Here is a 17,010-nt window from a genome sequence, read left to right as displayed (position 1 = left end):
TAGTAGGCAATACTTATGAATTGCCTTTTTTTTTTTATATGTAGTATCATCGGGCATTTTTACATGTGATCCAGGGGTGGGGAGGGGGAGGTGCTTTAATTAGAGCAGCCCTTGGAGTATCTTGTGTATCAGCATCCCCATGCTTCAATATGGCAGCAGGGACACTAACTAAAGCTGGTTCGGTGAGCTTTTGTTAAAGTACCTCTCCCGCCATTTCGAAGCATGGGGACACTGATGCACGAGATGTGGAGGCTGGTTGGAATGTAGTAATTACTACAGTCCAGAAGACTCAGTCGAGTTTGTTCTGGTGCTCTGTAATTACAGCACATCAGAGCAGCCTCCTGGCATGTCTACAGGCACCCACCTTGTATACCGGTACTGTAGTCAAGATTTAGGTGAGGAGTTACCCCTGGAAGGAAGTACCATAGCATAGTGAAATAATGAAGGGGTTGCATGGCATCAACAAGACCATTGGACCCAAGGAGGAGGAGGTTAGTGTGCTCCAGGATTTTCTTCCAAGAGGGATAGGGGCATACATCTAATTGTGGATGCTGGTGACACAAACACCTTGTCAGTGCACAGTTAAGATCTAGGGGGAAGGTTCTGGAGAAAACATGGGAAGCCTTAATAGGATTCAAGTTGCAAGAGGAAAAATAGGTCTGCAATGAATCTTCAATGTCTGCATAACAATGCAAATAGTATGAGGAGCAAGCGTAAAGTTATAGTGTGTAGGGTTATTGTTTGGAATTATTTATTTGATTTGTTTTTATAATTTTATCTCATTTTTGTTGTAAGCTGCCCAAAGCCTTTTCAGGGGAGGGAAGCCTATACATGAAAGAAAGAAAAGTAACATGACTCATTAAGTGGAGTATTTTCTATAGTAGGATTATTAGCACTGAGGGGGTATAGCTTTTTCCAGAAGAACAGATAGGGAGAAATGAGTGACACATATGTGTGGGCACAGGCATCAAAAAGGAAATGACCAGCAGACTTGAGTGTCTGGTGTTTCATTATATCAAGAAGAGGAGTTGGATGAGACCAGTTTTGATATTCTGGAGCGGGAAGCAAAAGAGTAGGGAAGGGGCAGATCAAGGCCCCTGCAGTGAAGGAAGAGTGGGGCTGAGGCAAGTGCTGATCAGGCTGGGCCTGGGAAGGGGGGTGGCTCCCGTCACTGCACACACCCTGGGAGAGCAGAGGAGACGTCTACCCCTGGATCTGCGTGGAGCGGGGCAGGGCAGGCTGCAGCTGCCAGCCGGGGCTGGTGCCAGGGCTGTGCTTGGGGCCAGCGGTGGCACTGGGGGGGTGCTTTGCCACCCCAAATCTTGCCATAGCCCTCCTCCCAGTGCCACTGCCCGCCCTGAGCACAGCCCCAGCCCAACCCCCCCACCCTGTCCTGCACAGATCTGGGGGCATACCCAGTGTCCTCCTAGGGTACATGCAGTGGTAGGAATTGCCCCCCCTTCCCACACTCCCCCCGGATGAGCTGTGGCTCCGTCCTGTCCTCTACCCCAGTCCCATTCCCTTGCTCACCACTGGGGCCTTGATCTGCCTCCCCATGCCCCTTCTGCCACAACAGATTTACCAGCTGCAGGCAGCTTTTCAAGATGCTGGGCTGTGCTCCTCACTGTCTGTGTGCTGTGCTCTGGCTGTGTGCATGCATAAGCATTTATTGGCCAAATTATCAGCCATGTCAGGCTGATTTCTGATGCAGTCCAGAGGGGCACCGATGTATCAGTGCCCCTCTATCAGACAGGTGAACAAAATCGTTGTGATCATGGAAGAAAAGTGTGCAAACATCAAAGCAAGGACACTATACTTCAAACAGGCAAAACGCTATCGCCTTGGAGAAATAACCAGGAAGAGCCAACAGGCAGACAAATTGAAAGGAAGAGGTTTGTAAGATCTGGCACTTATACAGAGAGAACTAGAGGCTCAACATCAAGCTGTCTCAAGGAGAAGTAAGAACTGCAAGACTAATAGCTAAGAAACTCCTTGTGTGGCCATCTGAAAACCAAATGTGTAAACATTAAAAGGAAGGGGTGTCATTAAGGAGTATTTAAAGGAATAATGAGGACTTGCTTTCCTGACTGTTTCTACAGTAGTGTAAAACAAGTTACAATTGGTAAGATGTTAAGGATAGCAAAGAGTTCTGCAGATCATAGGATCAAGAAGTAGGGCTGGTGGGGACCTAATGAGGTCCTCTAGTCCAGCCCCTTGCTCACAGGAGGATCATCCTTGACTAAACCATTCCCATCATGTGTATTCAGCCTGCTCTGGAACTTGTCCAGGGATGGAGACTTCTCTAGGCTGCCTGTTCTAATGCTTGACCCACCGTTCTTCTAGTCCACATCCTACTTGAAGTGTAGCGTCCAAAACTGGACACAGGACTCCAGGTGAAGTTTCCCCAGCGTTGAATAGAGCGGAAGGATCTCTTCCCTTGATTTGCAAGAGGCCTTCCTGTTAATGCAGCCTAGTATGCCGTGGCTCTTTTCTTTTTTTGCAACAAGAGCACGCTGTTGGCTTTTATGGTCTGCTACTGCACCATAGCCAGTCATTCACTACTCTGTGCATGCAGTTATTTTCTCCCAAGTACAGGACTTTGCAATTGTCTGTGTTGAATGCAGTGTGATTCATTGCAGACCACTTTCCCAGTCTGTTCAGGTCATTCTGGATCCTCGTCTTGCCCTCCAGAGTTCCTGCAACTCCACCCAACTTGATGTCATCCACAGATTTGTTAAGCGTTCACTCAACCCTATTGTCCAAATCTGTTAATGAAGATTAAGATTAAGAAGACCCTGGGGAACCCCACTTGATACCTCCTCCCAACTAGACATTGAGCCACTGACTTCTACCCATTAGGCATGATCCAGTCAATTATTTTCTAACTTGTGGGTAGTCTGTACATGTCATAAGTGAGGGAATGGGGAAGATGTTGGGTCCACTGCTCAAGGAAGTGAGTAATTCACAGAAGATTCAAAGAGAACACAGGTGTTGCATACTCGCTTGGTTTCAGTCTTCAGAGGGAAGTCTGAAAGCATATACCCTTGCTTTGCTGCGCAGGCTAGCACAATGGATGCAAACAAAGGGAAAAGTTTGCATCCGTACCTTTTGACTAAACTTTGAATTTAACTTAGTAGACTAGGGGCTGACAGTCACCCCGGGGGCACTGAACAAATACTTGAAACTGTGTAGCAGATGGGCAAGACCTCAGACATCTGGAGAATGGGCCCAGGTTTTTAGAAGCGTCTGTTTTTGAAAAAAAGAGGAGAAAGGTCCCAGAGGCTACCGACTGCTCAGATGTTTGACATCAAATTCTTAAAAGTTACTAAAGTAAATTTTTACACGTTGTGGGTCCAGTGCTGTTTCACATTTATGAAACACTGGATTCAGAGGATCGAGAATATATTGAATAAACTTGCAGACGAGTCACGACTAGAAAAGAGCAGAAGCTTTCCAGACCAGTATCTGGGGTTGGGGTTTTTGTTTTTTTTTTGTGGATCGCAAACTTGGTATGCAGCAGCATCGCACTGATGGAACGATTGTATTCAGGAGATGGGAGGCGATAGCACCATTTTAGTAGGTCCATATCTAGAACATGGTATCTGTATTTTAAGGAGTTTAGAAAAGCTACAAAGAGGAGTGATGAAGATAAATGCCTTGGAAGGCACAACACATGAGGAAACTAGGTGTGTTTGTCAGTTTGGAAAAAGGAGAGGGAGCAGGGAGGGACATAACTGATCTTCAAATATTTGTAAGGATGCCATAAAGGAAAAGACTTTCACCCTTGCTGAAGAGGATAGAATATTGAAGCAATGGGTTTGAACTACTGCAAAGCTGATTTATCATATCTGAGGGAAAACTTGCTAACTGTTAAGTAGTTAAGCAATAGAACAAGCTACCTGGGGAACCTGTGGAATTGCCTTTATTGGAGGTATTATAGAGAGGCTAGCTTAGGATTTAGGACCAGCACATCTGCTTGCTGTCTGTGGAGGGAGTTAACTGGATGGGCCTTGAGGTTCCTTGCAATCTTCTGGTTGTATGAACACAGGCCACACACCTGTGATTAGGTGGAGTTCATGAGATGAGACGTTTTCTTTGAAGGGCGCTTGTTTTAAGAGAGACTTTCGTTTTAAAGGCCTGTGTTAGCGTGCATACTTCTGACACGACTGCTCTCTTTATGAGGGACAAGTATAATGAAGCCCCAAGGTGGATTGGTAGGTCTGATTACTCTCTTGTGTTTTTAAGGCCAAGTATGTGTGCATTTTTTTTTTTTTTTTTTTTTTTTTTTTTATTAAAACACTTTAATCTACAACACCAGCAAAGCTTAGACCCTGAAACAAAAGGCTTGGTATCCCCTCCAGACTGTTACTGTTATCCCTTTACCTATAGAGAGCTAGTTACATGTGCAGTCCCTTTTGAATCTTGTTAAATTGACACATCTGCTGGGGAAGGTCCCTGGATGATGTCAGTTTGCAGCTGCAGTTTAAGTCAAACTGTTTTAAATTATCCCAGGAATAGGGTGGTAAATAGTGCAGCTATGTCCGGTGGTGTCATCTTGTATGGAATCAACACACACAGCATGGGTGAATTAGGAGATTTGGGTGGCTCAAATGATTGATGTTCCCCTTACTTGTCTAATGTTTAAATCACATGAAGTAACAAACAACACAGAGGATCCAAATTACAGGTTTCTATTTGGTTTTGTATGAATATGTGGATATTCAGTGAGGCTACAAAGTGACCAGAATCAGAGCTGATGACAAGAAATAAGCTCTTGCGGTTCTAGTAAAACATGCGGTGCAGTTCAGCACGGGTTTGTGGAGGAAGGTCTTTGGAACGGCAGGCCTGAGGGATAGTGGCCTGTGCTTGGAATCCTGAAGGTGACGTTGAAGACCTGCCTCAAAGATGCATGCTTTGACCTAGCTCCTGGGAGAAATTCTTTGAGACCTGTGTGTACAAGGGGGCAGGAGTTAAGGTGATCAGTCCCTTGTTCGTCTCCTCCCTCATGCATTGTTTGCATTGCTGTTGGTATGCTCATACCAGGGGGGGCAACTCTTCACTAAGATGCCTGTAATCAAGTGTCATGCTTCGGCGGGGGGGCTGGGTGCTTGTGGGTAGGTAGACATGGAGTGGGGGGGCTGGTTTGTGACCATCCTCAAAAACAGTGGTTCTCAACTTTTTTTGTACTAGGACCCATTTGTAAGCGATGGATTGCCAGTCCTGACCCTAGCTTCCCAGAATGTGGGGCAGAGGGAGTGTGTGGGGGACACTTGGGGGGGAGGGGGGGGGGTTAAGACCAAAATGTTGGTGTAGTAGGTTAAGTGTTTTCTTAGTCTGCAAGGGAAAAGCTACGGTTTCGCATGTTTTCCTCCTTTAAAGGAGACTCCATTTTTAAAGCTTGTTGATCCATTTTTAGAGTTCATTTGTGATCCTTTCATATATTGCAGACTGCTTCTGGGTCGCGACCCACAGGTTGAGAAACACTTTGAATATCCGGTTGCCTGTGGTTGAGTGCACAACGTTAACTGGAGTGGAACGGTGCTCCGAGGTGGTAGAGCATCATTTTTGAGAGGTTGGCTGCATCTTGCCCATATGCTCAGGACCAGGCTGAAGCAGGGTGTAGGCTTATGAAGCAGTTTTTCCTCCAGTGGAAATTGCCCTTGGCCTGGGGAATGTCTTTCTGTACAGGCTGGGGTAGTTTATCTGCTGGTACTGTCTGGGCATGTTTTACTTGATTGATTCCCTGCCACTGGTGATTTTGATCCATTCTTTCTACCTGTGGTATGTATTTTAGTTTGGGGACTGAAAAAGTTGGCCAAACTAAAATCTTGCCTGATGCAGGGTATCAGGTGAAATGTAAACAGCCTGTGTTGCAGGAGGTTGGAATACATATCAGGTGTTCTCTAGGTTGTAATTTCTATTAAGCTGGTTAGCGAATGTTGCTGCAGAAAGGGTTATTTAAGAAGAAATTAAGTACTTACATGAATGTAGAGTTATAATGGTCAGTGTTAACCTGAAGTAGGATGTCTAGTATCTATGCTTACAGCCACTATCTAGGTTTTACTTGGAGAGGAATGCATCATAGAAAAATATATTCCTGGGTCCTTCCTTGAGTCTAGTCTCTTGTGTTGCTGGTGATTTTTTTTTGTCATTATTATTCCTTTTATAAAATTGTCAGGCTCCAAAATTAAGTAGTTCAATTAAGTAGTTTTGCAAGCCTCCCTGGTGGGATCCTTCACAACCATGATAAAATCAAACTTACAACCTCCACGCTTGCAAGCCAGATGAGCTCTTCCCCAAGGCCAGATAATCCAGTCATTTGACAGGAAGGGTAGAGAGGGGCAGTGGATTTATTGTAGAACTTTTGCACCTATTTCTGAAGCACTGTTAGATTAATTGGACCCCAGATCTGATCAGCACTGGGGTTCCTGAATTCTTGCTTTTCTGCAACAGAAGTGCAGGTCCTTTTTAAAAAAACTTGGCAAAATTCTTCATTTTCTCTATGGTAGCCTGGAAGACTCTAGTTAGAAACTGGGGTCTCATTGTTTTCAGCATGGGACAACTTTTTGCCTCCAACTGCTTTTATCACTGATGCAAGAACAAACTTGTCAGCCCTCCACTTCCACTCTTCTCTAGTGTGACAACTGAGCACACGTCTCCTTTAGACCTGTAAGCTTGAGCTGGAAATTTAAAATGTTTAAATAAGGAAGGAATACATTCACAAGGGTTGCAAAACCTCATTTGATAATCAACATAGGATAGGAATAGTTGATCAGTGGTTAAAAACTGGTCCCAAAACATGAGTTTGAAGCAAAGTGACAGAATGTGAATAACAACCCCTTGATCTTTTTTTCCTTTTGATTGCACCAAATCAAAAATCTTGAACTATGTCCACTGACATCTGATATCTCTTCTAGCTGTAGTAAGTCTCTTCCAAATACCTTCAGTTCTCAGTGGTTGTTTCTAGACTCCTTTGGTCAAAGTTCTTTTGCTCTGTACATTTCGACCGCTTTGTAGAGATGGTAGTTCAGACACTACCTACATTTCACACTCATGAATATTAATAATCATATCTATGGCTCTGCATCACTGGGGTAGCTTGACTGTGTGACATTTTGCAGTGACTGTTGTAAATGTGTGTGGCTGGCAAGTAGTGTGTACATGTATTGGGAGACTGGTTGCAACCTTCCTATATTTGAGGCAGATTTAGATAAGGGACTGCATGCTTCTGAGCAGGTTTGTGCTAGAGCCAGCGCATGCAAAAGGTTGTGCCACGTGCTTTGTGTGCTAATAATTTGCTGAACAGCCATTGTCAGTAGAGATTAGGAGCCCCAGGAATTTCTGTTTTGAGTTTGAGAGCATGTTGGCTGCAACTGGGTGGAGAAGGACGTAGTTGTATTAGTCATTCTGTGACTGACCTAGCTGTTTGTGGCTGCGAAAAAGGCAAATGTGAAATTTAGGGTGCCCTGGAGCGGGAGAGGTGTTTTTGCTATTGTACAGGACACTTGTTAAGGGGAACTGAAAAAGCTTGGCTGCTTTAGTATAGCAAAATGAGGCAGTAAAAGGGGGTCCAAATCCATCCAGTCCATCCAGGGTCAAGTCTTGGGAAGGTGGGGGGGGGGTCAGAAAGGCTGTTAGTCATAAGACAATATTGGTACAAAACCCAATAATAGAGTTTAAGTCTGAAAACTAGAAGTTACCTGGTCTTCCAGTGTGAATAGTGGGGCCAAAAGTGCTTGTAAGAGAGCAGCAGAGGACTGGACTGGAAGCAGCCAGTCCTACTCCCATTTCCAACACAAGAAGCAGGTGCAGAGCTTGCCCCTTTAACTAAAGGAATTTCTGCTTCCTGTCTCTGGTGCAGAGACTTGACAAACTCTAGGTAATGGAAAAATTAGTGTTAGCTCCCACCCCATTGCCATTCTACTTCTTAACTCAGTAAGTGAAGAGTAAGCTAACCTGATGCTTAGAAACTCTGGAATGCAGTGAGTGGCCATGGGGGGCCAAGTGATTCAAGAAATAACTGAAAGGTGTTAATTAGGCGTATAGAGCAGTTGGATTATAGATGGAATGAGGGTTGGTGCACAGTGGGTAAATGAGCTAGCCTTTTTAGAAGAGCATTATTTTCACTCGTTACAAGTGTAGTGGTTTAATCCTAATTTCCACCTGCAATGTCACATGTAGCCATGTGATTGTACCCAGTTGTACCTTAATTATAGCCTTGGAGAAGCAAAGAACTGGAAAGTAACTGCTTGCACATCAGGACGTAAGTGTACTCCAAACTGCGTGCTGAACTTTGCACAGATTGACATCACGTAAGGAACACCTGAAGACTGGTGTTAACTTGTTTTTGTGAATCTCTCACTTCCTCAGTTTTCATGCAACTTGTTTTTTTGGGGAGTGCTAATGTTTTGGCAAGTCAGTAATGGAAGGTCTCCCAGGTAGGGATAAAGCTCAAGAGGTTGCAGCTGAATGAGTTGGGAAGTAGGCTCTGTACATTTGGGGAAACTCGGTGCAGTCTTCCAGTTCTTGAGACAGACGTGGATGAGGAATTGCATGCCTTCAGTCAGGCTTATGCTAGTGCAGTGGCTGGTGCAATGAATGCTAAAAAGTTGGCGGCTTTAATGGTTAAAACCTAAGAGAACATGAGACGCCAAAAAATTCTTTTCTGAGGAAGATAAATGAGCGAAGTATAATGCAGGAAGATTTATTCAGCACTTTGTAGCAGTGATCATGCGTGACGGCTTTATAGTACACAGGCTGCTAGTATAAAAGCATTGATATTACAGTTTTTTTGGTTGGTTTTTTGTTTCTTTGCTTAAAAGCATTAAATTCATAAAGGTGAAATCTGTTTTTTAGTGGGAGTATCTACACGTTCATTGCATTTAATTTAATACTTGTATAATCTAGTACTAAATAAATGCACAATAATCAGAGTTACTGTGTAGTAACACTGGCAAATGCCTTTTTAGTGACGCTGCTGTGCAGTAGCCTAATAATACCGTGCAGTAGCATATCAGGACTGGCCATGCCATGCTACTGTACAGTATTATTAGGCTACTGCGCAGTTAGCATCTCCTGTAGACATGCCCAGTGTTCCTTTTTTTTTTTTTCCTGTTTGCCTGCTGCTTTTGTGGGCACTTGAGCAACAACATTGACCCCCGAGAGCCAGGTCCTGTTCCATGTGTCACATATTGCAGGCATGTGATGCCTTAAGTGTGGTCCTGTTGTGCCCAGCTTGAGTCCCTAAAGGAGATGAGTGGGTTTTCCTCCTCCTCACTGCCTTTTACAACTTAATCTTGAGGCGAAGATGATGGTTGATTACCAAAGTAGGTCCAATTAGTGGTTTCTTGGGGACTGGATCTTATTTCAAGTGGAGTAGGGTCACACTTGGGTGCTTAAGTAGACTCTAGTGCTTAAAATTTGGAATAAGAGCTGGCCCCAATGTCTTTTTCCACTTCCAGTCAAATTTTGTTTGCTGACATTGGCATTTTAAAAACTACTCGATTTTTCTGAGTGTGCTAAAACTTTCCTTTTGCACACAAGTATAAATTTGCTATTGCTTGTTTCAGCATTTGTGCTCCAGAATCAAAGCATCTTGATTTCTAGGCCTTGGGGCTGCACAAATAACCTGGGCTCTGTTTAAGGAAACAGATGTAGGAATCGATGTAGTTCCTTAATTAGGATTCAGATGCAGTTATGACTTTTAATGTAGCTTGCACCTAGCTAGTGTGGTGGTGCCAACCCAGCTGCAAAGAGCTGCTTACAAAGGTGTGATCCATCTCAGTGGGGTGGTACCTTTTTGTTAACCTTTAATTAACATCCTTAACTATTTCACTCCTGACCAGTTTTTCAAAGCATCCAGTATTTGCATAGCTTTAGGCAAAATAGATTTAATCTTATACAGCATCTACATAATACAAACCATTGAACCTTGCTTGTCACTTGAATCCTCCAGCCTGTACTGTGTGGTTGACCAACAGCATATCCTTTAGAAAGAAAAGCTAAAACTCATCACAGTTCCAAAATACCTCCAGTGTTCCCATCTAACTAGAAACTGTCAAAACTTCTGCTGTTCCTGTGATGCCATTAGTGCAATTATCTCACTGCAAAAATCTGCAGTAGGCAAGAGTAAGAAACTAGAAGAGAGAAAATTGAATATTGGTACAGCCCTGTTTTGAGTGTGGTGCTTGTAAATGAGTACTATTTTTATTTGACGCTACATGCGATGGTTTACTAACTCAGTCCCCCGTACTGCAGGTAATGACACCCGAAGCCAGTCAGTCTGTTTGTAGAGGTAATAAGGTTTCTGCCCCCCATACCTGAAAAGTCACTCAAGACTTTCACTGTTCTGAAACTTCACCAAATTTTATGCCTAATTTTTTTTATAACTTGTGGACTCAATCAGCTGCTGTCAGGATTTGAATGTTACTGGCCACTTCTGGCTCCCTCTATTTGGGGTGACCAACTAAGTGCTCTGCCAGGATGCCATCTGTGATCCTATACCCTTAATGACCTTATTATAGGGGGGAGAGAGAGAAAGAGAGAGAGAGAGAGTGTGTGTGTGTGTAAAATTGTATTTTATATAAAATAAAGACCCCAGGCTTTGTTTCTTGGTAACAAAAGCTCAGCTAGGCTTTAATGTCTGTAAACAAGCCTAGATACTAGGGGCGCCTGTACACGAACAACATGTCAGAGCAGGTTAATTGAGTCTGCTGGAGCAGGGTAATTACTGTGCTCCAGCATCTCGTGTATCAGCATCCCCGCACTTAAAAATGGCTGTGGGGGTGCTTTATCTGAAAGTCATTCGAGTTTTTGATAAAGCACCCACGCTGCCACTTTTAATCATGGGGATGCTGATACACAAGACACTCCAGGCACATTTAATTAGAGCAGCTTTGAGGCTGCTCTAATTAAAGCTCTCTTTCCTCCATGCCTGAGCACATGTATAAATGACCTCGTACCCATGATCATTTGGTACAGGATGCTAGCTGGGTTATTTGCATGCATAGTACCAGCTTAAAACATAGCCCCCAGCTCAATACAAAGTATTTAGAGTTCCCAGGCCACTTATGCATTGATCAAATCAGCTTCTTGTTATATCACTCTCATCCTCATTCTTACCAGTCACTAAAGTATCTCTAGGTGACCTCATTCACATCCCGGTCTCAACAGGTAGTGTGACCTTCTGCCACACATGGGGACCTGTTCACCAGGCTGCTCTGATCCCATTTTAATGACTTGAACTAGTTTTATCCAGCGTTTTCCCTCTGGCCTTCTGAGATGCAAAACTAACTTTTCCAGCACTTCCACTGAAGCCAGAGATGTGCTGAGATGTCTGTTCTTAGACCTAGTGCCCATACTGTTACTAGGGCCTCTGATTTCTACACATGCTAATCAATCTCCTAATTAATCCCATCTCCCACAAGGCCTACAATGGCTAGTTTGGTTTCACACCAAACATCAATAATGTTGAGCTGAAATTAGTTCTCTTGCTTCCCGTGTGTGCTTGCTTTGGGTCTGTTCTAAAAAGCAGCTGTATCTTTTTCTGCCTTCATTTTGGGCTACTTGAACCAGCCTCTCCATTACCTCCTCTGTACTTCTTCCATTTTGCACGACTTGATCTGCTGCACTGAAATACTGTGGAATTTGTGCCTTGCCTCAGTTCAGGTTAGGCTTGGTATAGACTATAATGAGGCCTGGGCATAATTTTGATAGCAGATAGACAGGTCACTGACACTTTGGAAGTGCCACTCCTGACAGAGGAGTAGACTGGTACTTTGGCCAAAGATGCGCGAACAGAAGGGAAGGCCTTGGTATATTTAACCACCAATCCATGTGCAGCTGTCTTTGCAATGTCACATGAGGATACCAACATTTCCTGGGCTTTTCATCCTATTAATAGCGAGTCAGCTCTCTGCACAACATGGCTGACTCTTTTAAGTGTTTCAGGGAGAAATACATCCCAGAGTTTGCTGGACTTCACAAAAAGCTGGCCCTGCCCAATGACATTCTGCTTTTCAGGATGAGGAATAAACAGGTAAAAGAGGCAAGCCAAGGTGGTCAGATTCCCTTGCTGGAACAAAGATCCAGGGTGCAAGCAGCACAAAGCATGGGGGGGGGCGGGTTTCTGCCCTATGGTACAACGCAATATGGTGCAGCTGTTTGGAAACCCTGATGTTTTTTTTCTGCTAATTGAGGATAATGGGATATTTCCATGATGAGGAACCATGCAGCAATCAACCTGTCACAGACCAGGCACGTGCAGAGTGCAAGAAGGGCAGCTCCTGAATTACACCTCAGGGCTGCAGCCCTCACTGGACCTGTATACAAACTGTTTCCACCTCCATGCTCACTTTTAGATCGCAAAAACGCATTTTTTTGTTGCAGCCTCAGTCCTGCAGAAGAGAGAGCCATACTTGACTTCAAAAAAACAACCCAAGTATCACACAACAGGTCTGTCTGCAGGCCTTAGCCTCTGTGGGGATGGTATGGCCCAGTCCCAATCTGGCCACACAGGGCTTGGGAATTTGGCAGCAGCAGATGGGTGGCAGTGTTAATTGCCTCTGCTCCCCACTGCCGTACTTCCTGATCTGTGGGCCAGATGCCATGGCCCACAGGCATGGGTTGAGTACCCATCATGAATGACCTTCAACCCCTACTAGAAAAAAGATAACCATTTCAAAATGGCCATGGGGGACAAACCTGTCTTGGCTTATAGATAGTCCTGTTAGGCTTCAGAGGTTTCAAATATAAATCCATAGTTGTGCTGTTTCTCAGTTCTTTGCAACAGAAAAACTGAAAGCTAAGAGCCAGCATCTTCCAAGTGGGGCCCTGAGTCCATCCAGGGGTGTCTTGAGTCTAAAAAGGTTGAGAACCACTGCCCTAGATGCTCCATTTTGACCTCAGGCTTCCTGTTCTCAGACAGCAAACCTTTTAAAAATTGATTTTGAACAGGAACATATGGAACAAGAAATCATCTACAGATCATCTACAGACTGGATAGTGTTAAATATGGTTTAAACAGGGACTCTAGATTCTTATTCCATGACCTGAGTTAGATTTTTGTGATTCCTTTTGTTTCTGAGTTTTTTGTTTCTCCAAGCACTGCCCCCTCTCTTCTCTTCCTCTTCTTCCTCCTCCTCCCTTCAACCTGTATATTCAGATCTCTCTCCTACACTACTCTCAGTATGTCCTTACATGGCATCCGATGAAGTGAACTCTAGCCTACAAAAGCTTATGCTATGTGTATGCATATATGTGTATGCCTTAGTTGGCCTGTAAGGTACAAACCTACCCTGCCTTCTATTAGACTTCAGCCTGACATGGCTAACTGTGTCTGTATACTTGGCTCCTGCAAAGGGGGAACTGCACTGCATACAGAGGGGATGCTTTCTTTGCTGGTGACTTGTCTCTGTAGCAACTGTATTACTTTCTGCTACCTTTCGTGTACAAGATGCATCTACACTTCTATCTATGTATCCATAGCAGAGCAGTCATTTTATTCTAGTGTTGAACAAAACTGCCATCTGCTGAAGTCTCAAGTTTACTTCTTGTTCTTGTCTTGCTTAATCCTCAGAATGTTTTTACCCCCTTCAGTACAGAATTAGGGAGGCATAAGGAGGCTCTAAGCTAGCATTTTTCAACTTGTGGATCGCAAGCCAAAAGTGGGTTGCAAGAATATATGAAAGGGTCGTAAACAAACTTTAAAAATGAGTCAACTGATTTTAAAAAATGGGTTCTCCTTCTCAAGGAGAAAAAGTGGAAAATCATGACTTTCTCCCTTGCAGGCTGTCAGTTCCAGCCTGCAAGGGGCTGCTTGGGGCGTCCCCCATTCCCCACACACCCACCTCCTGCCCCACACTGGTGCTGGGGCCTGGGCATGGGAAGCAGTGGGTTGGGAGTGAGGGGCGCTGGGTTGAGACTGGCCATTTACAAATGGGTCCTGGTACAAAAAAAGTTGAGATCCACTGCTCTAAGCATTGCTCCTCTTGGGGCAAAGGTTGAGGAGGCAGATGAAGTATGCAGGTTCATTACTACTTATCGCAAGTGTCTGAGCTTCTAGACTGCATCCAGTAAAAACGACTTCACCAAAACTGCTAGTAACAAAAGTGACTTCATGTATTCAACAAAGGAGTGTAAGGTTAAGTACAGACGGTCAAAAAGCTTGAAGCTGAATTGATTCAGTCTTCACAAGTTAGTCTAAGCTGTGTAGATTGAACTAATAAGCAAGTGAACAGACATTCACTTTTGATTCCAGAAATGCAGTCACATGCCTACAGTGGCCCAGGCCAGAAGCCAGGGGGTGCTAGAGCACACCTCCCTGCTTGGCTGGAGCAGAAAGCTTGGGCCAAGGCTAGCCTGCCTGACCTGTGGGGGGGGCTGTGGGGGAGGTGAAAAGCATCCCAGGGTGCTGGTGGACTGTGAGTTAACTTAAATCTGGAGGGGATTTGGGACAGAAGTTCAATAAACTGCTTTAACCTAAATCAGTTAAGTCTGCTACATCCATACATGTTTATCTTAAACCAGTTTCAGCCATTCTGAAAGTGGTTTATGTACCGTGAACTCCTGTGGTGTTGCAGACGTGAACTGGTTTCCACTCACTATACAGACTTGTGTGTAATGTCTGTTCCTACCCTAAGTGTCTTAGAGTTTTGGACTATTTCCTAGTTTTACTTTTGGATCACTTGTTGCAATATCAGTTGGATATTGGTTCAGCATTGGTTGCAGATATGTAACTGGATCAGGTTTTTGGGTAAAGGCTGAGAGTTCCTGCTTTCCCTTGAAGGGCCAACTCTGAGCATTTGACTCCCAGGCCTGTTTGGGGTAGTAGCAGGCCAGCTTCTGCAAGTCCTCTATCACCTTCTGCTTGCAAAGCTGCCTCTTTCCACAAGGCTGGGGTGGGATGGAGGATTGCAAGTTTTGGCTTTGATCAGTTTGACTAGGGAGCAGCTAATGACATACATTTTTTAACTTAGTGCAGGGTTGTTGGATATCTGGAACCCAGAGCGTTTCTATCATTATGCAGCATGAAAGTACTGAAACCTCATGGAAACTTCCTAGGCTTAGGTGAGAAGACAGTCCCACTTGAAGCCACCATTCTTCTGTCTAAGTGGGTCAGTGCACTTCCAGTGACTCTTCTGTGTTCATATTTCTAAATCCATCTAATTGTTCTGTTAGACTTGACTAGAGACCCAGGTTAATTGTTGCTCAGACATATTTAGGGGATGCTGTTTCTTCATATAGATGCATTTTAGTTGTAATCATAGATGTTTCTTGCTTCTTGAATATAAATTGTTGACTTAATTTCAAAGCATTTACTGCTCATTTTACAGAGTATTTTCTGTCTTACTTTATACTTCTCTTTTTTGAAAGTTACCAAAGGGATAAAATCATTCAGTCGGTCAGTCAATCACTCCTGCTCCCTGGTGGCTTGGAAACCTATTTGATTTGGATTAGAATAAAGTACAAGAAAAGTGGTTTAACTAGCATTTTTCTGGTCGGTCAGTCAGTCTTTGTCCATGGGTTGGTGGATTCTAAAATATTTCTTTAAAACCATTTGGGGAAACAGTGTTTTGTCCTGCTGAGCTGCCTGCCTTCCTGAATATCTCTGTTCTCTCTCCTTTTTTTTTTTCTGTCCATGCTTTTGATAGGAATGCTGAACACACAGCTGCCTCGAAGAGGGAGAAGCGTTCTTTTCTCAGTTTCCCTGTAGTACATAAACTAGAGTGAATGCTTATGCATGATACCAACCCATACATGTAACTAAAAATTGGACGTTTCTATGGTATTTTGCCATGCAGCCATAAATATGCATCAGAACTTACTGTCTATTCAATAACTGTTTGCTCTTTGCAGGGACACAGCAGGACAGGAGCGATTTCACACCATCACCACCTCCTACTACAGAGGCGCCATGGGAATTATGCTAGTGTACGACATCACTAATGCCAAAAGCTTTGAAAACATCAGCAAATGGCTCAGAAACATAGATGAGGTGAGCACTGCTAACAATCTGTCCTAACCGTATCTGCTATATTATATAAGGATCCTGTATTCTGTTGAATCGTGGATTCTGCTGAACTCAAGTTTTGGAGCTATAGCAATTGTTTCTTCTTTGATACTACTACTACTACTACTACTAGTCCCTGTTTAAACCATCCTTATCGCAGTCCAGGTTGTGGATGACTTCTCTAAGATGGAATGCAATCAGAACTCACTGCACCTTCTTCAAAGATTCTTAAAGGATTTTCTTTTCCTTGCTTAAAAAACACCCCCAAACACTCTTTTTTGTCATTACGCACTAAGCATTCTTAACAGTCTTGTGCTGTGGCTAGATGGTTACTTCTGTATTAAAAAGTAGGTGTGCACTGATAAGAAGTTTGGGGGGCTGATACAGATAGCTGATTTTTAAGGAGGCATATTGGCTGATGCCGATCTGATTTCCAATGCAGCTGGTAAGTCCATTGTGGTGGAAGGGGAGAGAAGGCGCATGAGGGGGCAGATCAACACCCCGTATGGTGTGGGAGAGAGTGGGGCAGGCATTACCCAGCTAGGGCGGGCATGGGAACCTGCAGCTTGTCCGGGGGGGCAGTGCTGCAGCTGCTGACTGGAGCCAGGGCTGTACTGGGTTTTCCTCAGTAGGAGCTGAGTTCAGGGTGGGTGGCAGTAGTGCTGTGAGGGGACTACGCAAGGGTGGGGGGAATATGGGTGCAGGGCTGCAGCCACCCCAAATTTCACCGTAGCCGCTGCTTCCTGCCTGGCGCAGTCCCAGGTGTTCCTGGCATGTGGGTGGCAGCGGCGGTTGAGTTGGGGCTGTGCCCAGTGGGGGGGGGGCTACATTGAAATTTGAGGTGCTGCTCCCCTGTAGCCCCCTTCCATCACTGCTGCTGCCTGTCCCAAACTCAGCCCTGGCTCTAGCCAGCAACTGCAGTCTGCCTGTCCTGCCCATTCTGCCCCGCACAAGTTTGGGAAGCACACCCCACCCCCACTAGATGAGCTGTGGCTTTGCCC

The 17,010-nt window shown here is 44.5% G+C and overlaps 1 protein-coding gene across 1 annotated transcript in view; it reads left to right on the top strand.

The window, feature by feature from the left end:
- RAB10 (RAB10, member RAS oncogene family) overlaps positions 1 to 17,010 on the top strand; it is a 90,908-nt gene that overhangs the window by 57,570 nt on the left and 16,328 nt on the right. Inside the window, exon 3 of the mRNA XM_090031185.1 lies at positions 15,856 to 15,994. Coding sequence (XP_089887311.1) covers positions 15,856 to 15,994 — 139 coding nt within the window. The remainder of the gene's footprint in view (positions 1 to 15,855; positions 15,995 to 17,010) is intronic.

This window comes from Crocodylus siamensis, chromosome 1, assembly GCF_052110815.1.
Source record: "Crocodylus siamensis isolate JL-2025a chromosome 1, ASM5211081v1, whole genome shotgun sequence".
Taxonomy (NCBI): Eukaryota; Metazoa; Chordata; order Crocodylia; family Crocodylidae; genus Crocodylus; species Crocodylus siamensis.
The sequence above is the reverse complement of the archived record's forward strand: the minus strand, read 5'-3'. Positions and strand labels throughout refer to the sequence as shown.